This window comes from Lutjanus erythropterus, chromosome 11 (genome assembly GCF_056507025.1).
Source record: "Lutjanus erythropterus isolate fLutEry1 chromosome 11, fLutEry1.hap2, whole genome shotgun sequence".
NCBI lineage: Eukaryota > Metazoa > Chordata > Actinopteri > Lutjaniformes > Lutjanidae > Lutjanus > Lutjanus erythropterus.
In genome coordinates, this window is record NC_139327.1 from 30817714 (window position 1) to 30842698 (window position 24985).

Genomic DNA, 24985 nt, shown 5'->3' on the forward strand with positions numbered 1-24985 from the left:
TTTTTGTCTCATCAGACCAGACAACCTTTTATCAGGCAGTCCTTCACAGAAGCGTTGTTCGGTGAAGTCCAGACTCATGAGTGGCTTCCATTTGGCCACTCCACCATAAAAACATGGCTGATGAGCTGCTGCAGAGATGGTTGAAACGTGGAGGGCCCTCCTCTCTCTAGTGGCCTCTAAGTTCTCGTTCACCTCCCTGATAAAAGCTCTTCTTATCTGAGAGCTCTGAATCCAAACTGCTTCTCAGTATCTTTCTCTTAACAATCATGATGCCCACAAGTCTCTCCCTGAGGTCTATCAATTTTTTTGACTTTTGTTTTTTTCTTCTAAATGTAACTCTACAGTATATAGAGGCAACAGGCAGGTGTGTGCTGTTCTAAATGATGTCTTCCATCCAAAAACTGGCACAAATGGCGACATCACAAAGCCAAGAATGATCAAGTAAACACAAATCTTAAGTCAATTCAGAGTGATATTATAAGGTATAATATTAAATTATAAAGAAATTAAATACATATGCAAAATATTACAGATTTGTAAATATTTTTAAACATGTTTTCACTTTGTCATTTATATCATATCTATGCACAGATTTTGTGAACTCAGTCCAACCACACTGTCAAGTTAAAAATAAGACTGCTGACCGTGTCACCACAGCACTGCTGATCATGAGACTCTACAAGTTAAAACCTCACATATGAAGTGGTCAAAAAGATCCTGTTGGGAAGATAGCACGAGAATACGGCTGGCCATTTAAACATTTAAGCACTCCTCTCACACTGCTATGTGTAAATACATTGCAGATATCCACAACAGCATTTAAATTCGTCTTCTCGCTAGTCAGAAAGGTAATTAGGCGCAGTGGGGCCTAAATGTTTGAGAAGCAAGCTTTTGACCGGTAGGTTGCCGGTAGAATTTCCTGACTGTCAGGGCAGCTTCCAGGTGTGAATGTGTAACTATGAGAATGTGATTAGGGTGTTCTTGAAAAATAGAGCATTGCTCTCTGTGAAACTATCAAATATCTGCAATATATATCCAGCCTTGCTATTGTATTTTATCATATTTTATCCCACCATAATGTAGTTAATCATGTAATTTCTATGTAATATATTCAACATTCATCTGAGATGTGATGTGATGTGATGTGATGTGATGTGATGTGATGTGATGTGATGTGATGTGATTAAATGCCCTGATAATTTTTAAAACATCTAATTAGTGACTAATTCACATCCAGGGACATACATGAATAACATACTACTTGCTAAGATTGCAATGTAACAATACTCTGGCTTCTAAAGCCATACATGTTCTGTGTAAATGCTTAAAGACAAAGATTGTTAGCTGAAAAGTAGTAGCCATTTTCATCATTTACTGTATCTAGTATCTAGCATCTGTATTTTATCACTTGATGTTCGATTGCGTCCACTCACCTGATCTCCCCGTTTGAGTCCGGCCTCTGCAGCTTTGCTCCCTGCTTCCACAGACTCAACAAAGATGCCGAATCCTCGCTCGCTGCCGCCTTGCACACTGAAGTAGAGCGGCGACTCCCTGGACGCCTTCTGCAGAGTGATCTGTCTCCACTTCGCCTTGGCTGCACACGCTATGTTGAGCAGCCGCAAATGGCCCTTCATTTTCTGACAAGGAGTGAAAAATGGGAAAATGATGAGCCTGAGCAGTCTAGCATTTAAATTAGCTTTTTGTTTCCTAAGGTGTGTGATGTGGATTTGCATGGAAAAACAACTTGCGAATGTAATTATGTGCAAAATGCTTAGAGCTGACTTGAAGCAAGCTGTTTTTATATGAGGATATAAATGATAACACAATAATCGTTTGATCTGAGCTATTATCTGACAAGACATGAGCTGCAGTTATATCTCTGGGGACTGAAGTGAGTAAAAAGTGACAAAATAAAAGACAAACTGAATTACAGCTCAGACGCACTGAAGTAAAAACTAAATTTGGATTGATGTGTGATCTTACTGTCACTTCTAGATGCTTCTCAAAGTCCTCCAGGAAGTGTGTCATGGCCGGGTCGCCCTCGAAGTCATTGAAGTGGTTGTTGACCCACAGCAGTACTATTCTCGTTACCTACAGGACACAATGAGAGCTTTATTCAGTGCACACACAAAATGTTCACTTCTTTAAAGACACTTCCTGTAACAACATTTTCATTTCTTGCACTGTTTGAGTATGAGCTACTTTGACAGGAAATTTGTTCCTGCATCAACTTCAACTTTCCAGCATTTTACTGAATGATTATAGAAAATGCTGTGTTTTTTTCATTGCATTAACAAAAAAATATGTATGCATACATAAATTACATTAACAAATGTAAACCAAAGAAGGGCGTTTTGGGGAAGTTAGATTTTTCACTTCTTCCAAATTGTATTTTCCCATGAGCCTCATGGAGAAAGTGATTCTTTCCATTCTAAAAAAATCATAAATGATGGTTTCTGGCTTAAGCCATTCCCATGTAATTGCTTTTCTAGCAGCTACACTCAGAATACCAAGCAAGTATTTTGTTTGAATACATATTTATAGTTGTTGAGTGCAAACATCCAAAAAGGAGTTTGCCTCAACTATGATGATGAATGATGACACGTGAACAGGTGTGATGAAATATCTACTGAGACTTTTCCAGCCAAACGCTCTCCATGAGGCTGATCTAGATATCCTCCACTGAAATTCACAATATTTGGATAAAGTGTTGGTTTTCTTTTCCCATTTTTGTTTGATATAATTGTTACTGATAGTGCCTGTAGGACTAAGTCAATCCTATGTGCACGAACCTTCAATAGGTTGTTTCAGAGATCATATTTAAATACTCTGCAGGACCTCTGGAGCTGGTTGTTTCCTCAGGGAGACCTTAGCAGGCTAATTCTTGGCAACATGAGCGCTTTAACTGTAGTCTTCCTTATACATTATGCTACCATGCTGTCAAAACTGCCCATGTAAAATTTTTCTCATTTATATTTAATGGTTAAATCAGTATAAATTACTTTAATTGGTGTCAAACTACTGCTTTAACAAAACGCAGCCCCGATGGCCAGATTTATGTTTTTGTAGTCCAATTATAGTTCTATTTGACTTTATATTCTGGGGGAAAAATAGTAGCTAATAAAACATAGGAAACAGCAGGGAGGCTAAATAATGACAATGTGCATGGCTGCAGAAAAAAGCATTTAACCACTGTTTGACTGCTTAGTTTTGTTCCACATTAATTAGAAGAAAAACCTAAAGCAAAGGGCATTCAGTAACAATTATTTCTGCAAATTTACACTGGTGGTAACATTGTTCCAACCTTTGCAAAAGGTCAGAGCAGCGACCGATAAATCAACACAGAGCATCAATCAATGCCCACTTTCTTCTCTCTCCTTCATTTTTCACTCCATCTCTCCTCCTCTCTTTCCACTGTCTGTTACTTTCTCTGCTTTCTGCTCGTTCTGTGCAGGATTAGATCCTGTTTAACGGAGCTGAAGATTATAAACCTGAATGACAACCGCATAAAGAGTATTGACAGTACAAGACTAATCTTTGGTTAAAGCAGTTATGGACAATGGGAGTGTCAGTGGCATGAACAAATCGCTGCTGTGCTCAAGGACAGCTGAGCTGGCTGAACTTGTATTGATCGGCATGTGAGCGCCACAACACGCGGATTTCCATCAACACGCATGAATACAAAACATTAGGGGAGCTGATAGGAGCATGAAGACCATCATTTATTTCTGCACACATAAAATGGTACATAATGTATGAGTATATACACTTTTAACTTAGTATGCGTACGCTTCACTACTAGCCTGCACCCATTCTCATCCAGAGCAGATTGACACACTTGACCTTTCATGTCTGCTCTTTCACACAACACACACAAACTCAACACTACACACACACACACATACAAATTCTGCTGGTCCACACGCACAAACTTTCAAAACTTTTGCTTTATAGAGGGTATGTACATAATATCCCAGCAGAATTCCCTGCGGTTACACCACTGAGTGGTGGCGCTTGAATGCATCAAAAACACAAAAAAAACACCCCATCAAAAATGGCAAAGAGCTGTTGTGTGATTGACTGTACAAACAGATCCAACGAGAAATCAAACAATCTTTTTTTTTTTTTTTTTAACAACAAAAACTAAAGAGGAGAGAAGCAAATGATTCACAGACACAGGTGAAATCTCGACACTCGACACTTGTGGTTGCCACTTTGTGTCAAGTTCTGGCCATCATTTTAGGAACAAGGCCAACTGGCCTTTCGTGTTGTCAGTTTTTTTTTAGGTCATGAAGGCCAAATGCCAGGGCAGCAAGACAAAACAAAGATTTTAATTCTAGAATAATTTTACTTGAAACAGATGAATGAAATGGATTTTATTTGAAATAGACCTAAATACAGAAAAAAAATAACTGTTTATTTCACAAAATAATTTATTAGAAGTTCATACATGCTTAGTCATTGGACTAATTTTAGAACGGGGAGTCATTGGGACATTACATTTGTTATATGCTATAATATTTGCTGGCACTTAACACATCTTAGGACACTGGGACAGCTACGTCTGTAGCAACATACAAGCAATGTGTAACATTATATGTTGAGTTTCTTGTCTAATTTATCAAACTGTAGTCATAAATAACCCATCTTTCCACTGGTTCATGACCACTACTGATTATCTGCGCTGTTTAACTTGATGTTGCCGAATTAGATTTCAGAATCTCGACATAGACACTGGTGTCTATAAACTGTATTGATAGGAAAGAGGCAGAAGGGAAAACTCAAAATCAGCCGGTCGATGCAGCCAGTCAATCAACTGCCTTAATTTATGCAGATGATCTGCTGTTTTATGCTTTTGCTGTCTCCTGTACTAAAGGCAGCCATGTTGCGGGATGTTTTGCCACTGACTGAGGGGCGTGTTCGAGCGGGAAAGTGATATCAGTGCACTCCCTCTAATAATCTTAACCACGTACCCGAAAACTACCAAAGACCATTCAACCACACGCACACAGACTCACCGTATCCCGGAGGCTGTCCACCTGGAACCACTCCAGCAGCTTCTTTCCGACCTCCATGGGATTTGACAGGAAGGTCCTGTAGGTCAGCAGGAAGTCTTCGATATAGGTGGGGTCCACCACTGACGGTTCCTCCACCAGGTGCATGATCAGACGCTCTGGGGTGCCCTGGGTTGACAAATATACACATGCATGAGGATACACAGAGGCCTCAGGGTTCTATGCCTCCATCCACCAGACAAGTTCCAGTTTACATCAATGTCTGTAAGTGTATTTTTATCACTATAATTACGTGTGATCCCAGTGAATAATTTCCAGTGATAAACACGCAGAGGAGCACAGAGGACTGATAGAGAGATAAACATTATAATGTCCAGTAATGTTGACTGTTATCTTCATCATCATCTCATCGTTTTATCCTATTAGATATTTGTGTAAAATTTTGTCATAGTTAGTGTGTGAATTCTTGAGTTATCACCAAAAACACCATGACCTTTGACTCCTAAAATCTATTCAATTAATCATGGAGTCCGAGTGGATGGACGTGAGGTCGCACTGACCTTTAACTCTAATCTTTCACCACAAAAATCTAATCTAATCTAATATGAAGAAATTCCCTCAAGGTGTTCTTGAGATATCATGTTCACAAGAATGAGAAGAATGTGAGGTCACAGTGACCTTGAACTTTGACATTCAACGACCAAAATCCAATCTGTCTGAATGGATGTTTGTGCCAGAGGTACTGAAGTTCCCTCCAAGCTTTTCTACGATACCGTGTTCATGAAAATGAGACAGACATGAAGTCACAGTGAACTAGACCTTTGACCACCAACATCTAATCACGAGTCCAAGTGGATGTTTGTACCAAATTTGAAGAAATTCTTTCAAGCTGTTCTTAAGATATCATGTTCACGAGAATGGGACGGATTGATTTCAGGTCAGGTTCAGTGACCCTGAACTCTGACATTTGGCCACCAAAATCTAATCAATTCATTGTTGAGTCCAGGTGGACGTGTTTGCCAAGTTTGAAGGAATCCCTTCAAAGCATTCATAAGATATCCTGTTAACGAGAATGAGACACATGGACAGATGGACAACCAAAAACATAATGGCTCCTGCCTCCGCTGCCGATGTGTAAGACAGCTGAAGGGACACGAGGGCACATATAATCTATACAGACAGACACAAAACATTCACATGCAGAAGCACACACACAGAGAAGCATGCGGCACAAGAGCACATGCACATACAAATTTGAATAAATTATGTCGGCATTAATCATAAAAGTGACAAGGACATAAGCTATAAAGATGCAACTACTGGACTGAGCTGCCAGTCACCTATCAATAAAATAAAGACAGACATACACACACACACACACACACACACAGCATGTTTACAAGAGCACACTCAATATTTTGTTGCTGAGGTCACACCTTTTCTGAATCTAAATGTGTTATTTGGATCAAAATGTTTTATTTCTCTCTCTACATCTTTTCATTTGTATTTATCACAGCAGCAGACATACAATGTCCAAGACACATAAACCCACCTCCTCTGGTTTCAGTGAGTTTGTTAATGTTTTCAGAGTGGAGGTTTCTGGGGGAAACGATTCATTTGACAGGGAACCGAAACTAGAAAAGCATCCACTTTTGTCTGACACAAGAAAGAACAAAGCCAAAAACAGAAGCGGAAATGCTAACACTTGTGAATTGACTCATCTCGACTGGATGTGTTTTTGGAGCCAACAAGCCATCCTCGGAGCCGTGGCCAAGAGAATCATTCAGGCCCATTATCCGATCAATACCTGGCTGCCTCTGGAGGACTCAGGAGAAGGATCAAAAGGCCTTGGAGCGCTTTGCAATGTAGCGTACAAGAAAATGCTCCAGCAAACACTAATAGTGCTAACGGTGCCTCTGAACAATCAACAAAGAGCAGCACCAGGCAGCTGCATTGATGTTTCTGCAAGATACTGTATGTGAGGGCATGGTCGATTCATAATGAGCTGGTACTCCAATCAGTCCAGTGCATTTCACTGTATCTGATACATAACATGTAAAAAAAACAGGGTGACATCTTGACTTTCCCATTTAAGATGTTCGTCGTGTTAACCCAAGCTTAGGGTCAGATTAAACATGCTCATTAGCTTAACCTTGTATGCTAAACCTTCCTTGAACAAGATCAAATGTATTTCTACATGGAGTCAGTTCACAAAGGTTGAGCTCTGGGTGAAACATCAAACAAATTTCACCTTCCGATTGATCCCTAGACAAATCTACACCTCTACTTTTCTAGATACTAATACTGTCTTTTTATGTTGATCTTGGTCAGAGGTCCGGCTCTGATAAAGAACAAAAAAACCTTCAGGACTAGCAGAATTTCAGTGGACACTTCAGAGCAGCAAAACGCTTTCTCAAACCCTGGTTGAACTCCGGTTCTTTAAAAACTGGAACAGTAGCTATGTGCACGTGCATAACACACATCTTGTAGGGCACAGAGTGCTGGAGGGGGCACTAAAACAGCAACTCACAAATCTTATTGTATTATGCAAATGCTGTGCCTCATTTTCTCTGTTTTCTTCTTTCTTTCCTTTCTTCTTCTATTGTTTTGGGGTTTTTTTTGGATGCAGGATTGATGTGTTATTTTCACCTGTTCTAAATATGGTATGTTCTTGCATACTGGGTTTTCCTACCGCAAACAGAACTGGAATTGCATAATTCTGGAATTACATAATACATAATTCTTGTGGATTCCATGAGCCCAATTGTAATCATATAGGTGACGATGTTAGGCTCCACAGCAATCGTTTTATGTAGTGAGACCATTTTATTAAAACCTGACCTATAGTGACTACTAGAATAACCAAAGCCTCATGAATCTTCTTTTTCTGTGGTGTTCCTCACGCTCGTGCTGTCTTGATGTGGTATTTTGAAGGGATTTTTGACCATTTTTATCATGTGGTCAGACATAGCTACATTGTTGGAACTGCCATCATATACTATATAGCCCTTATACACTCTTCATTTTCAAAATCTGAATAAGCACCTACGTTTTTCACAGATTTATGGCAAGAAAAAGTTGACACACACTGCTGATCTGCATCTAAAACGACTCTTCAGGTTCCCAGCTTTCAGATGGTGTACACCACCTCTATGTGACGTATACTGTTGGCCTGTTGATGCCCCCTTGAATCTCCTCTCCCCCCATGAGAATGACAGAAATAAGTTCAAAGTGTGGAGGAGTGGAGTAGAAGAGGTTAAAATTTACCAACACGCCACTTTAACATTTCAAATCACTAACCTTAATAACAATGTGTCCCTTCCTGGTCCCGCTGCGGTCCAGCTCTCGGTGCTCCTTCACCATCACGATCTCCCCCTCCTCTTCCACCTTGTGTGTGTTCTTCTCCACATGGTTGAGGATACGCCAGTAGTCCTCCTGGGCGATGCAGACGAACTGGTCGAGGACGACATGGGGAAAGCGGGTGAACTTGTAGTACAGCAGCACGCTGCTCTGCACCACAGTTGGGTACTCAAACAACAGCACAGAGGAAGCATGACGGCGGGCAGGGAGAGGCATGGGAGGGAAGAAAGATCCAACAACACTGTTTCTCTAACTAAACTCAATTAAATAAGTACCTATGGTGGTCCAGAAATCCTCTCAAGTAGCCATTTCCTAGAAGCATCCTTCACTTCAGTTCTGACACCGCAGCTAAACTAACTTCCCATTATATCAAACTGAACGGAAAGTGCCAGGCCTGACTTGCCACTACCCGACAGAGCTGTCAGAGCTGCGCTTCTCTTGACCAAGTCATTAATGTCTGCATTTGGCTCGCTAAGCCTCGCAAGTTCCTCTGTATCTGAAGACAGGAAATGATGTGTGCAGTGGAGGAACTGGGCAGTGTGCACAGGGGTTACCGCAAGTACATGCTGGGCTCGTTTTACCTTTGTCTAGTCGTTGACATCACATCCCAGCACTATATCAAGACTGCAAGACTGCAAGGCTATTTGTAAACACATTTCAGAAATAAACCACTACCTGATACAAATACAAAAACCCTACTGAATCTTCAGGTAATGTATTTCAGAGATCTGTCACTTTTTATATCATTAAGACACTTTATTTTTCTGTTTTGATACTGTTGACACAACCTCCATTCTAAGCAGGTGTTTTATGCTAAGGGCATATTTTCAGTAGGGGGAGGGCAGGAGCACGATACCCTTGATCACTACTTTTTTGCAGACGACTGAGTGGGCGTCTCCATTTTAAAAACCCAGCAGAAGTCTTTATCACTCCTCTTTACCTGGCAGTCATCCCCCTTGGTGCGAACTTCTCCGTTCATGTACTGCTTATCCAGCGAGGGCGAGATGCCGAAACTGTTTCCCATGCAAAGAGACTCCACTCTTCCCTCCGGATGGCTGATCTCCACGGCCCCGTTCAGGATAACATACCAGAGGTCCAGCTGCAGACATCAAACATAAAATATTCAACATTTTTGATCTGCACAAGTTAAACTGCCAATACTGATGCTTGTGGCTCTATTAATGCTTTCCATTTGTGCTCTCTTCCACAGTTTTGTCAGTATACTGTAGATCCATCTTAAAGTGCCATTTTTTATGTGTAGTGCTATTTTTTCTATCTAGATAGTTTTGGTGTGAGATGCAGAGTTTTGGAGAAGTCAGTTGTAGAAATGTCTTGTGGTGAAAGAAAGAATTAGTTCCTCCAAGATTATTTTGGGTGACAGGGTCATGATTTCTGGAAAGTGACATGGCTGTTGAGTTTTTCTCTTTTTTTTGAACAAAATGTTTATTTGTATTTATGCACATTTGAGTCACGCAGGTGCGATACTCAGTAGTGTATATGGGGACATAAAATGAATATCAGTCCAATATGGAAAAAAATTCAAGTAGACATTAAGAATGAGGTATTTTAGCACTTCTTTTATCGTGTAAAAATATGACGGAAGTAGAACAAATTTGTGCTGCGGGGACTTGGTAACAGGTTGGAGATCATACACATTTTGGGATTGTCCAAATCTGAAGGCATAGTGGGAAGAGACTCATACAGAAATATTTGCAGTTTTGACATTTTTGAATACTGACTTACCATTAGACCCATTTTAGTAGGTCATAGGAGCAATATCTGATGTAGCTATGGCAAAAAAGAAAGGCTTAATCTAAAGCTGCAGATCCTTGTATTGGTGGCAAAGCTTCATTTTGAGACAAACTTATTTTTAAACCAATGGTTTGGTTGGTCAATGTGACAATGAGACCAAAATTGGCATTTGTTGCTTTTAAGGTATCTAATGATAAGGTATATTTAATTATGTGGCACTTTTAAGGTTAATTTAATTTAATTTAATTTTAGAGATTCACATGCAAATGATGTCATTAGTGTTAAAACCTTGTGTCTGAGTTGTAACTAGTTCTTTTTTTTTTTTTGCAAATCATTATTATTTCCTGACAAAGCAGCTGCGTAACTCAAATGTGCAAAAATACAAATAAACATTTTGTTCAAAAAAAGAGAAAAACTCAACAGCCATGTCACTTTCCAGAAATCATGACCCAGTCACCCAAGATAATCTTGGAGGAACTATTTCTTTCTTTCAACACAAGACATTTCTACAGCTGACTTCTCCAAAACTCTGCATCTCACACCAAAGCATTCTAGATGGAGAAATAGCACGACAGGTATGACAGAAAATATGTATATGTGATATTGATTTTGGGCTGAACTGCCCCTTTATATCATTAGATTTCAAAGAGCACACTGAATGTCCCTGCACCGCTGCACAAGAATGACTGTTAAAATGGCGATATATTACTAGCTGACATTTAGTGTATTGTGAGCACAATGTGCGGTGTGTGAGGTCTGAGTGTGGTGCTGAAGAGGTATTGTGTCTCTAGTGGTGGCTTTTGAAAAAGGAAATGCTAGCAGGCATAATATAACAAGCCATTCATCCCCGGTGCGAGCGGATGGAGGGGGGTGTGAACAAGCCCTGGGCTCCCTCCGTAACTATAACTGATATTTCCTCCTCATTGCCTTTTCATTCTCTCGCTGTTTCTCACCCTGCAAATCTCCAATTCTCTCAGTGCTTCTCACTTTCTCTCCCTACCAGCTTCTATGCCTCCCAGTGAGCCTCTCGCTCTCCTTATTTCTCAGCAGGTGATAGGTAAGATGAGATAAGGTAAACTACCACATATATATTGAACATAAGCTTATTTTCATGCTTGCATAAATTTTATCACTTCTAACGTGTTTGCTATGTTCTGTTACGTTAAGCTATGTTAAGTTATTTTATAATTACTTATAAGGCAATCACTGATGTTTTTGGGCAAGGATTGTGGTGTATTATAATTAGCACTGTTGTAACAAATTATAAACTTTTTTAAATAATGCATTATAATCACTGTTATGTTTTTTTTTACAATGCATTACAATTATGTTTTTTGTGGATTCATATTTATGAGATGTAAATGTCAACTATTGTTCATCATTAAGTCAAATTATAGTACTCAGATAAATTAATTTTTATAACATTTTCTTGCATAGATTTACTGATTATTTTTTAACTTTACCTAAATCCCCCAATGAACACTTTTAGTAACTAATAACTATATTATAATGCATTCTAACAGTGATGATAATACATTATAAAATGTTCAAAATATATTACAACTATAAGCATTTTAAAATGCTGTCAGTGAATTAAGTATTAAATATTATGACACTTGAGCTTAAGAGTATTATAAAATGCTACATAATGTGTTATGATTATGTTATAAAGCCTTATGAAGTGCTTTTAACTATAATTATACAATGCTATAAGCACATTATGATGCATCATAAGTATGTTTACAATGTATTATAGAAATGGGCATCACAGAAAGTGCTACCAAACTTTCTTTGCTCACCATTTTCTTGAAGAATAAGAACTTGACAATTAAAGATTTCACCCACTTTTGCAGGCTGCCTATATGATTACAACTAAACTATACAAAGCTATAAGCACAGTATAATGCATTTTAAAGCATTATAGACATGGGCATCATAGAAAGTGTTACAGAAACTTTAGTTGGTCTGACTTCTCACTGTAACTCTGACGGTCCCTTGCTGGCTTCCTCTGCTTCCATTTTGTCTTCCCTCTCTGTCCTCTGAAGCACTTTACCTCTCTTTTTTTTTTTACGTCTGTCAGACCACTTTAGACTCTTTTTATTTTCCTTTCTCTCTCTCCCTCACTTAGCAGAAACATGTTCACTTGTGAGAGGAGCCAAGTGCCTCTCTTTGACCTTCAACACAGAGTCCACGGAGAGACAGACAGAGCGGAGAAGACCCGTCCATCAATGAGTCTCAACACAGACGGTATATGGAAGCGCAGACATGCACACTACGGATTTATGTATATGTGTGTGGCCGGTTTTGTCCCGCTGACGTGGATCCTCGTCCTCCTGGAGCTTGGCGCCTGGCAGTTCATTGCCATTTATCACCCTGTCGGTTCTAATGTTGCTGTGTGCAACCAAACAGCCGTGACAGAGCTCCCGTTCCTCAGGCATGTAACTTAATTAATTAGCTATGTAGCGGCTCAGGTGATTGACGGGGCTTTTACTCTGCAGTGACTCTGCACATATCAGCTTCTGTATGTGAATTAGCTTTGGACAGACTGGGGGACGTTCAGGACGCGTGTGTTTGGACACACAGAAACATGTCAACACTTGTATGTGTTAGAAATAAAAGTGCTAACTAGAACCAAAAAGGGTTCTTCGGCTTGTCTCTGTAGGAGAACCCTTTTTGCTTCTCAGTATGCCCACAGGTTCTGCCATACTGAACAAATATGACTCTCTTCATACTTTTGTGTGTTTTTTTTGTGTGGTTTTTGCAAGGTTACATCACTGTTTGCAGGTTACGGAAGGACAAATTTAAGTAGCAGCATGTAGCAAAAGAGGCTGAAAACATGAAAAAATAATAACTCTAATTACTACATAAGAAATACTCTTAATGCTTCTTAAAGCTCTAAAGAGACAGTTTGTATTATTTGAAACAGGGTTGTATGAGGTTCCTCTCGATGGTCAGTGTATTAGCTAAAACTGATTAACTCTGACTTTAATTTTTTTGTTGGGTCTTTGTTTAGTTAGCTAAAATCTCATACAACGCCACTTAAAAAATCTGAACTATCCTTTTAAAGACTTAAAAACATTAATTTCAAAACTTTTCCAGACTTCTACAGGGCGTTTTTTACAGTAACTGTGATTCACTTCTGTTTACAGGTTTCTGTGTGAGTTCATTCATACCTCCTGTTTGTTGTGCAGTATGACGGTGCCAGCCTGCTCCACCACCTCAAACACCATGACGCTGCACAGGTCTCTCCGCACAGACATGGTCATGTTGGCAAAAGCAGGCAGCTGGTGCATGAACTCCAGCAGTTGCTCTATTTGGTATGAGACGGAGAAAGAAAAACACAATTAAACACGTAAAGAGCACGTATTGATGCAACTTGTGTATTCAAAGCAATGCTGCTCAGCTGTGCAGATAAAACACTCTCTGATTTTCCCACTGAAAAATAGCAGCATTTCTAAAACAAATAATTATCCCTACTGCAACCAAACCCTTCATGCACGATAACATACACACACAGATCACAGTATATCTTTAATCTTTTCATTCAGTGACCCCAAGCTAACAGCCATATTTTTAGCCTGCTTCAGTGCATAGCATCAGTGCTTAAGATTTTCATGGCTAATGAGAAACTTTCACACCCTGTTCCTTCCCTACTGATCGTGTGTCTACTTCCTCTGCACTGTGGCAAAGAACAGAGTGACCCAGCTCCAACCTGCGCAGTATGCAGCCTGGCTCAGTGGCTCCCTTTTTATTCTCCCTGCTGTTATCGCCTCGTTCATTTCCTCTCAGCCTCTCCGTCTCTGTCCCGCTTTCCTTTGGGCTCTAAAAAACCTGGATTTAACAGTCACAGTATTCTAAGTAATTCTTGGTGCTTTTAAACAGTCTGAAGCTCCAGATGGTCTGAACTTTGCCAGTTCAATGTTGTTAATCAGGCAATGATGGGATCTATAGCAATTACAAAGCTGTAATCATATTATAAATATTTTGATGACAGAATTCAAAACTGGCTAAAGTGCTGGTTCCCAAACCTTTTTGGTTTGTGACCCCTTAAAATGAAGCTATGGATACATTCCAATACCATACTACCACACTATTTAGTATGCCAGCAAAAGGTTTCCAAAAGGTCCCAAAACATATGTCGAATGCAGTATGCCAAAAATACTGGGATGTCCTACTGCAACTGCATTCTGCAATATGCAAGCCAGAACATTTCCTGGCTATTCTGACCCACAAACGTCTGCATAGTGGAAGATACATCACATTGACTGAGCCGCAGAGGGAGCGCAGGCCAGTGGCAGCTCATTTAGCCGCATTCCAAATCGCATATTTTTTCTTTATACTTTGTTTCACACCACAGACGGTGGCAGAAAAGCGCAGTGTTATCAGGAAGTAGTTTATTGTTTGTTGTATGCAAGGAAGGATAGTTGATTGTTGAGTCTCATTCCTAAAACATCTGTATTCCATGACCTGATAATGAGATTCAGCAACAGACTGTCTTTTTCTAGAATTGGTTACTGCACCTGTAACTGAACTTGATTAAGGAAAAAGTTATTTTTTTTTATCTTTTTATTAATACATTTCAGATATTATGTGAGTCAGGGTTGAAGTTGGCTTAGACAGTTCCTCAACAGCATCTTCTATCGTCTATGTATCTTCAGCTCTGAATGAGCTGAGTGTAACCCATCAGTGGTGAAGGCCATGAGAAGGCCATCCTCCCAGCAGGCACACAGCGGGCCACGCCTTTACAACTCCTCTCAGCTCTCTGATGTGGTCACCTTCTCCTCCAGGACCCCACTGGGTCCCGCTAATGAGGTCGTCTCTCTGATTGCCTGCTTAAAAATACATACTGGAAGGGCACTGGTGTTTAGAGACCACTGTGAGGGGTCTTCTCTATGAGAGGGGCGTTCGTGTATCTCCCCTGTGCTTACTGAATGATAGATGGTGACTGTAGGGGCTGTTTCTCATTTACATAAACTCTAAAATAAAGACTTTTAATGGTAAAGTCATATTAGATAAAAAAAAAAACAACAACAATCATTTAAGAGCAGCAGAGAGACAGACTGACCAATGTCGTCATCGTTTCGGTCAGCAGGATCTTTTTCCAGACACTCTCGGACCAGGTCTCGGCCCAGAAGAGTGTCTGAGGCTCTTTCCAGGTCCTCATCTTCCTCCTCCTCTTCCTCGCTGTCCACTGCAGCCTCTGGAAGTCCGGACAGGTCCACATCGCCCAGCTCGCTCTCTGTAGCCTGCAGAAAAGAGTGGAAAAGGCATCACAGTGGTTGGTAACAGTACATGGGAGGAATGGAGACATCTGTGGGGAAGTGTTTGATAGCAACTTAAGGGAAAAAAAAAAAGCATGAAAAAATGGCTTTTTATGTATTAACTATTTTTATGTATTGAACGTAATAAATTTAGATTGCCTTAGGATTAAACCTGCCTGACTCAAAAAGGACAAACTGAATCTTTAATTCTAGCATTAATATGACCTAGAAATAAATATTGGAGCAGTGATGTGTGCTAAGACAAGATGGTTCACAGGCCTTGAATAGCACATCAGTTTTAAAATACCAGTGTGTAGGATTTAGTGGAATCTAGCAGCAAGCTTGCAGAGTGCAAACACCTCGCATCATCCTCCCCTTCCAAGTCTATAGGAGAAAGTATGGTGGCTGCTAATACTAACGTCTCTATCTAAAGCCATTCTAAGGTCATTCTAAGATAATTAAAACACAGCAATAGTTATTTTCAGGTGATTATCAACTAATGAAAACATACCTGTGAATATTTTATTTCATTTCTGCCATATTCTGTGAATACATCGCTGTCAATCTAACACATATATGTCGACACACAGTGACCAAATCTACTAAATTATGAGGATATGAAAGAAACAACAACTCTATAAATGTACAAAAGCAACTTTGAGTAATGTAAAAAGCAGCCAAATTCAAAGTGAGAATCTTCACTCATCAAATATTTCCTGTAGTCACACTGGATATGAATAAATAACACCTACGTTGCTATGAAAAGCAGACCGTCGCTATGAAGAACAAACTGTTGCTATGAGTGCAGTTCCAGGCGCGTTATAAACCAACATGCCATGCTGTTGCTGGCTAGCTAACTAATAAATCTTAGCTATGTGCCGCTTAAGTTTGAAACGTGATTGATGGGTGGATGTAGGATATTACTGGTTGAAATTTGTTGGTTCAAGCCCACATAAATACAGGATATTTTGTTTTATAGGAAGAAAACATGACTGATTGATTCCTTAACATTTTGTTGACCAAGGATGTGATCTAAATAGGTTAAAAATGCATTTTTCATTTCAACTTTACCCTATCAAATACTCTTCCTAACTTTATAGCTCTATCCCATTTCCCCATTATTTTCAGTGCTGTCTCACCCACACAACACATGAAGAGTAACCTTGGAATGAGCAGCTGTACCTGTGACCCTGAGCTTACACCCTGACACCAAGTCCCAGACTAGAAAACGAAGGCAAACAGCCAAATATTTAAATCCAGCAGTAATAATTCATATTCCACCATATTTCCCCTGTGTGGGGCAGACAGATGGTTGGCAGAGTGTGGTGCTGAAGGGGCAGAGGGGCTTTCAGGTCAGGTGGGAATTGAACCGTCAACCGAGAGGTGAAGAGAGGAGCTCTCGTGTGGCAGCGGCAGCACCGCGGGCCATCTGTTACTGTAGTTACAGGTAGGCCGAAAAACAAAGACAACTGTCGAGAAAAATGGAGCCAGATTGTTACACGTCTGTTCTTCAAATTAGTTTTTCTTTATTTGTTTAATTAATTTTTGTTAAATGGTAGCTCTGATGTGAATATTGAAAACTAGCGTGACCGGCTTTGTTAATGAAAAATATTTTTTTGCTTAGCTCAGTGCACAGAACTAATATGCCTAAATATTGGTGTGGTAATCTGCCAGTATCAAATATTATTATACTGAGATGACTTTGTTTTCAGGCTATTACTATACTGAAGCCTTTTGGATGAGAAGCGAAACATCTTCAAGAACTCTACCAAGTCCAGTTGCCTACGATAACCTTTTCTATGAATAGTTTATCATGGCTTTGACAATCAGATAAACTGATTATTTAAATTTTACCATGAGATTAATCCAAGCTCTGGTACAATACTCAACACACAGAACACCCACAATTAATCCTGCTAAGTTTGTGTAACAATATTACCTCTTGAGGGGTCAATGTGGAATAAAGAGGAAACCTACAAGTCCCAGGGACTTTATCTTATAGGCACGAATAAACCTAAATTTTGGTCGTCCTTGATTTAGAAGAGAGGAGTAGATTCAACCTTAATATTGTAGCTGGTGGGAAAAAGTTGCACACTACAAGTTGGACTCTCTAACCAACAATGTGATCAAGCTCTTGGGTTCTACAGACATCTAGTACCTGGCCAAAGGGTTTTATAGGTTTCTCTGAGGGAAGGGGATTAAGCCAACAGTCCATCGCGAGTTCAGGCACAGGTCCACTCTTGTTTTCATAAATTAGGTTGGACAAGCTATTTAGAGGACTTTTAAAAACACACCAACTGCTCAGTTCTGCACCAGAAACATTTCATTAGGCCTAACAGATAAGATAAAAAATACATTAACATGAATCCTGATTTTATTTTATTTGACAACAATAACTAATGAGACAGATGCTCCATATTTATTAAGCAGCAAACCAAACATCTCATCCTGCCCATTGTTCTGCAGCTTTAAACTGCATTTTTAAAACTGCTTCACCCCAGATTTATCAACCCCTGGAGGAGATTTTTCAAATGTATTCCTCAGGCAAAAATCCGTCAGAACAAGACAAAGGCCAAAAGTGCAGCTGTACTTTCTATAGTTCCCAACAAGAAAGAAAACTTAAAAATTAAATTACATTCCTACAAAAAAGGGGGGCTTCTTTCTAAACTTTGTTGGAAAACAGAGGCATTAAGGCAGGTGGGAGGAACAATGGTACAATGAGACAATAACACCTCCCTTTTCTTTTTACCCTTGGCGTCTGGCATATCTTTCAGTGCCTTTGAGAGGCCCAGTTCATTCAGAATGCAGGATGTGCCCTTTCCGACCAACTCCCCTGGTCTCCGAAGAAGTTTGAGCCAAGAGGACATTTCTTAGAGACGAGGGACATAAGGTCTGTCCAAGAACCCCCATGTTTTACAGTGATGTGTCAGAATAACACAGACAGGCAAGAGACATAAATGAAAGAGGAATGCAGCAGAAGTTCTGGATATAACCAAGATGAAAGAGAGGACAGAAAAGCAAAGAAAAGAATAGCAGAGAGAATAATAGAAGAATAGAAGGTGAGTGACAGGAGAGAGATGTAAAGAACGGAAAGGGCAGGAGGAATATGAAAGAGCAGGAAGAGGCAGAAAAAGATTGAAAAGTTGAGCCGACAAAGTAAAGTGAAGGACTGTAAAAGAATGAGTGGGAGAAAGCCATAACAAAAACAGTCTGTTGCATTGACAGCTGAGGACCACAGCTGACGGGAGGGTCAGCGCTTTAAGACAGCAGTAAACAAACACAGAGCTGGGTCAGCGACGAGCTGATGGGATCAGATCCGTGTGATTAATACCTAATCTCAGGATGAAGAAACCAGGTCTCAGGTGTTAAACGTCTGACCCAGGTTGACCTGACTTACATCAATCTGAAAACGCCTTGCAGACAGGCTGAGGAGGGAGGTCAGGTTGGGGCTGGTAAGGAGGTTCGAATATCTAAATTGTCATTTTAGTTTTATACTGAGAGCAAAGCTGATTTTGTGAAATTCTGTTGACAGTAACTAATGGATTATATTATTCTTGCACTATCAGACAGAGGTGGAGACTTGAGTCATGTGACTTGGACTCAAGTTTTTTTCAAATTTGATGACTTTACACTGCACTTGACAAAGTCAAAAAGAACTTCCAACTCAACTTTAACACCAATAACTCATGGCTTCACTCGGATTTACGCCTTTTGACTTGAAAATATTTGATACCTTCCCCCAAGCCCAAAGAAAGTGTTATTTTGTGCCTCAAATTAATTCATTTCCCTTCATTTCCTGAGTCACCTAACATTAACACTATTCATTCTCAGCGAGCTGACACTTAATTTCCAAGATCAACTTTGATTAAATCAATGTGACAGCATCCAACCAAGATGCAGAAGAGAACCAAGAAAAACTAACATTATATTATTGACCTCCAGTTGTAAAAAATGATACCAAAGATAATTTTGCTTGTCAACAAAAAACTAATTGCAGTATATGAAATGTGCATAAATTACAGAGAACATGCAAGTCAGTGAAAAAGTTTAAATTATTTATTTCTTCCTTTTTGGGAGTAGAATATTTGTTTTATAGTTTCATGTTTTTTGAGCAATGTGCATCCATACGTAAGTATTATTAATGCCTTTGTTGGTTCAGAGAAAGAAAAAGACAGCATCTCATTGGTATCAGCATCGACAGATATTCAAGGTTTTGGTATTGGACAGGTCAAAAATGGTATTCAGCCATCCCCTTGTAAAGAGTGCATTATGACTGGCTTTTGAAAGCATACCAAGGCCTCCAAATTAGCCCGGCAAGGTGGCTGGGGAATAAAGTACCTGCACTTGAGTTATAGTTGCCATTTCTCACTTTTGACTTGCTAAAATAAAATCTATATAAAGGCACTTAAAAAATCTGGACATTGTTAACATTCCTCACTGGAACCTGCTCATTAGTTCTGTGGCCAGCAGTGCCCATTGATCATACCAGCTCATTAACTTGTAACTAGAGCTCATTAGTTTGTAGTTAATGGACCTCACCAGTTCAACTGATGAATGCTAACAATGCTAACAAGCTAAGTGTCAAATGGAAATCGTGCACAGACATGTATGAAGAATATGAACATGCAGGTTGTGAAGAGGAGCAGCAAACTAAAATCCAGTAACACCCTGTGAGGAAGAGTCAAGACTGAAATGTAATACTGAAAGGTCCTCGGATTTATTATGAATTTCTGTGTAAAGGGGGGAGATTAGGAGATCTGAGGGATTATAATAATGAGATGACAGCCTTGTCATGTATCCTTTTATGGATTATTGATTCACAGCCATTTAAAAACCCCTACACTCAAGAGACACATTTAATTCCAAAGCACACTGAGCTACTGAAAGCTCAGAAATGTCACGTAAAGGTAAGGCTGATACAAGAGGAGAGAGTAAAATATAAAGCAGGCCTCCTGGTCTGGCGATAATACCTTTAAATTGCACTTAACATTTTACACTTTGTACATTAAACTGGGAAACTGCAATGAAAAACTGCAGAATAAGTGCTCTAGTTTGCTTTTGACATTAAAAGCGACCTTCAATGAGGAGAGAAGGTGTCAAATAAAGCGAACCAATTCACATTTTAAGGAAACAATCAACAATTTCCAAAGTCTGTTTTCAGTGCTCACTTGTTGCTGTCACTTTTATGTCCGTGCTTGACTATGGGGATGTTATGTACATGCATGTGTCCTCACAATGCCTGGACATGTTGGACACAGTCTACCATGGAGCATTAAGCTCTCTCACTTACCACTGCTCTCTGTATGATCGGCTTGGATGGTCTGCCCTGTCCACTCAAAGACTTAATCACTGGCAAATGCTTATTTATAAGGCTGTTTTTGGATTGCTTGCTTCTTAACTGCAGATCTACATCCAAGATAAACAGCCTTGTATTCCTAGTTAAATAATACTGAAATAAATGATATGTATGCTTATATGTATTTCCAAACACTGAGAGGTCTGTGGGGACGTTTCCTGGTGTGAATATTCTCCAATAGTTATCTAGTGGTGACATTAAGTTCCATGCTCAAGGATTCTTGACATTCCTGTCTGAGGAAACTGAGATCGAACATTATGTTCTACATCATCTCAATTTCCTTACCACTCCTCACTGCATACTACCCATTGGAGCTGCAATGATTAGTTGATTAATTGATTAGTCCATCTATTTAGATAATTGTTTTCAAGCCAAAATGTCAAACGTGCTTGTCCAGCTTCTTAAATGTGACGATTTGTTGCTTTTCTTAGTAATTTACGGCAGTAAATGAAGAGTCTTTGGGTTTTGGACTGTTGGCTGGAGAGGAGAAGCAATTTGAAGAAATCACTTTCAGCTCTGGGAAATTGTGATGAGCACTAATCACATTTTTTTTTGACATTTTATAGACTAAAGCAGGGGTTTTCAAAAGACTATGGTCCTCCTCTCAGGCAAAGCTTGGAAAAAGGCGCCCTTTCACCCTCTTTAGTTTAATTGCTTAATTTTGTTCAGGTCCTGGATGCCTATAAGATCAGCTCTCAACAAAACTGAACAATTAAGCTAAGAAAACCTGTTACTGCTTTTTGACATAACTTCACTCTACACCATACATGTCTGCCAGTATTGATTCTGTTTGACCATATCACACACATTTAAGCTATTCAATGTGATCTCCTTTTCATGACTAACGTAACATTTTTTCACTTTGATTATCTGAACCTTCCCTGAAGCTGTTTGAAACCTGCCTCCCAATTTGAAAACCTCTGAAGTAAGCAATTAATCATTTAATCAATGGAATACTTGATAACTGATCATTATAAACCCAGCTACAGTGAGGATGTTACAGCATCTATACCTGTGCTACAGGTATAGACAGGGCTTGAAAGGTTAAGTTCATTTCCTGCATGTGACCTTCTGTCCACAGCAGGCAGTACAGAGGGAGACGGATCACCAGGACGCACCACTGATGCACAATAATTAGCGAGATACCGAGGACTACAAGGAGGGAGGGTGGAGGGTTGACAGATAGGCTACAGGTAGAGCGACAGAATTGGAGCAAATCAAGCTGGGGAGAATCCACCATCAGTAAAACTCTTCTGCCACAGAGCAGATGTTGTCCCAGTGTGGTGGTGGAAGAGACGGGGGTTTGTCACTGGATTAGACAGGGTTCATTATTTATTTTTTGTATGTAATGTAATAATGATGGCAGGGAAGAGAAAAAATAGTTTTCATTCATCAAAAGTTTTCTTTTAAAAACAACTTATAATAAAAGCAAGAGGATTTTTCAAAACCTAAACTGCGAGAGAAGAGGTAAGTGAACAAACTGGTGAAGCATTACAGCTCTACAGCCTGGATTCTCTATTTTTCAGATTATACAGAAGTTGAGAAATGAACTTCTTACAATTAAATGCCACCCTAAGGCTGGGTTGCACCAACAAGGATTAATTTTTAAACCTGATAAAATCATGGATTAACTTTAAATTATGTTTATATTATGTTTAAAATAGCTTGAAGTGAAGTAAGATTAAATTAAAGCCCCTCTTTAAACCTCAGTTGCCAAAAGTTAACAGTAGAGTTGCAACGATTAATCTTTGAATTGATTATTGACTAGTAAATTAATCGCCTTAACTACTTTGATAATTGATTAATTGCATTGTCTTTTTCTTAAGATAAAATGCCCAAATTCTCTGATTTAAACTCCTCAAATGTGAATATTTTCTACTTACTAGGTCTTGACAGCACTAAAAAGTATTTAAATTTCCATATTGATGAAATTCTATTTCACATCAATAAACTTGGATTCATTAAACAGAGATTCATATTTAATTGTGCAACAGAGCACTGCTCAATTTACAAACAGGATTTACTCATTTTAAACCTAGTTTTGCTAAACTATGATTACAACTGTGCAACTAATGGGGGAAAAAACAGCAGAGTGAACGGAAAAACATCTAAACTTTGATAGTAAACTAAAAACGTACAGAACAAGAGTTTGTTGATGTGATGATGATGACTAAAAAAAACTGAAATAAAATGATTACAATAAGCAGTGAGGTACCCACCTGGTAAATATCTGATAAACTGCTACTTCCTGAGTCGCTGGCGATGCTGCATCCTGATTGGCTGGGAGGCATGTGCATCACCTGCTGGTGGGCGTGGTCTGTTAGGTGCATCTTATTGAGGTCAGCAGGAAGCTGTTCAGACAGATAGGAAGTGGTGGAGAGACAGAAGAAGGAAAAAAAACAGAGGATATGAGCTCGGCAGAGGCAAACATATGAGTGTGGACACACACACACACACACACACACACACACACACACACACACACACACACACACACACACACACACATCCAAGGCTGTTTCATCTGCCTGAAAGCCAAAGTGGTTTGGCACTGATTGACATGTTATACTCAGAGATAATTAACATGAAGAGGATGGAACTGAAGACACTTCAGACAGCTGTAAATTATGATCCAAGGCTGGAGGTTGATATGATTTCTGATAGACAGAAGAGGGTTGACGGTGGGAAAATGGTTTTATATGAAAATTCTGTCTTTATCTGTCTTGTTATGATGACATATACATATAAAGACGGTTACATGCACATGAACACAAGAACAATCAAAACTCATTCAGAGCCACATCCAAAGACAGAAAAACAATTATGCTAACCCTAAAATGAACACACATGCAAATACACCTCCACTGCCATTTTAACAATTAAATAAGCAAATACATCAGGCCGGCCACAAACAAAATAAATTCCTCTAGCAAACCTGTCCATGGTGGTCAGTTTGTTTACTTCAGGATAAGAAGACAATTTCCACGAGGCAAAGTTTGAGCATCGATACAAACAAAATTCAGTTGTTTCTATTCTGTTATCACCTCTTGCAAAAATTGAACACTTCAAAATCCAAATTGCTACGAGCTCATTCTCACATAAAGCCCCAGAGATTCAGAGTGAGACAAAGTTGTCAGTCAAACAGCCAAGTGACTTCTGAAAAACCTGCGAGTGTTTTCACAAATACGCTATCCTTCCACAGAGCACAGCAACCTAGAATAACTGCACACACCGACAAACTGACCACCCATAACTTCATTATTGTAATGTCAGCTATTTTCAGGGCACAGTTTAAACAATTAGATATAAAAAAAAAATACATAAACAGAGAAAACAGAGAAACCAGAGAGTGGGTTTGACTGTTTCAGCACCATGGAGAGAGAGACTAATGCAAACTGATCATATCAGTGAATCCTTGTTCAGTCTGCCAGCCTAAATCTGTATTTTGGTAAAACCAAAACTGGATACAGATTGATCTGTTCAGACATGAAATGCAATATTTTGCAAGTCAGACCTTGGCAACATTTGAAGGTGGTTTAAAATTTGCCTTTCGCATTTTGTGTCACGTGCAACATGACACACAACACAAATCTTAAATCCAGAGTCACGGACAGGCAAAAGAAATTACTCCATTTGTCATGCTTCAATATGTTGCTGGAAATAAAGCTTTTAGGAGGGGGAAAACATTTGGTATTGTTGGTAAATGCACAATTTTGTATTTGTTTTTATTCTGATTAATTGGCTGATTGATTTTTAATGTTATCAATGATCGATTAAGGAAATTGCCATACTGTCTCCTGGCAGACTCAGAGATGCAACAGTAAAAGATTCAGAAGCCCTGCAAAGCTGGACACACACTCCATGTCTCAGTCAGTCAACAAAACAAGGTGCCATCATCCAGTGTGCACAAGCAGGTCAACTAAAGGTCAAGTCCAGGTTTTACTCCCAAATTTATCAATATGAGGTTGGAGAGATTTTGCAGAATACACATTTTTTTTCTCCACAGTATAGCAGTGAAAGAAAATAGAAAGGATAACTAAAGGAGGGAGGCTATTTCAAAAAAGGTTGCTGCTGCAAACATAATTTAGAGACAACTGAGGAGGTCGAAAATGGGATTTCCTATAAAGTGAGGCCAAATGGACAAATGTACTCAGTGTCCTCTCTGCTCTAGAAGAAGACCAAACCTCTGATTCTCAAGTCTTACCAGTTTGGACCGGGGAAGATTCAGAGTGAGAGAAGAA

At 39.4% G+C, this 24985-nt stretch overlaps 1 protein-coding gene across 7 annotated transcripts in view; it reads right to left on the reverse strand.

Moving 5' to 3' along the window:
• rapgef6 (Rap guanine nucleotide exchange factor (GEF) 6) overlaps nt 1–24985 on the reverse strand; it is a 147089-nt gene that overhangs the window by 49992 nt on the left and 72112 nt on the right. For all 7 annotated transcript variants that reach the window (XM_084729940.1, XM_084729936.1, XM_084729935.1 and 4 more), the window contains 8 exons: nt 22964–23095; nt 15193–15373; nt 13301–13437; nt 9316–9474; nt 8316–8468; nt 5019–5183; nt 1984–2091; nt 1434–1637 (listed from right to left, as the gene is read on the reverse strand). In XM_084729940.1, the coding sequence (XP_084586066.1) occupies nt 1434–1637; nt 1984–2091; nt 5019–5183; nt 8316–8468; nt 9316–9474; nt 13301–13437; nt 15193–15373; nt 22964–23095 (1239 nt within the window). The remainder of the gene's footprint in view (nt 1–1433; nt 1638–1983; nt 2092–5018; nt 5184–8315; nt 8469–9315; nt 9475–13300; nt 13438–15192; nt 15374–22963; nt 23096–24985) is intronic.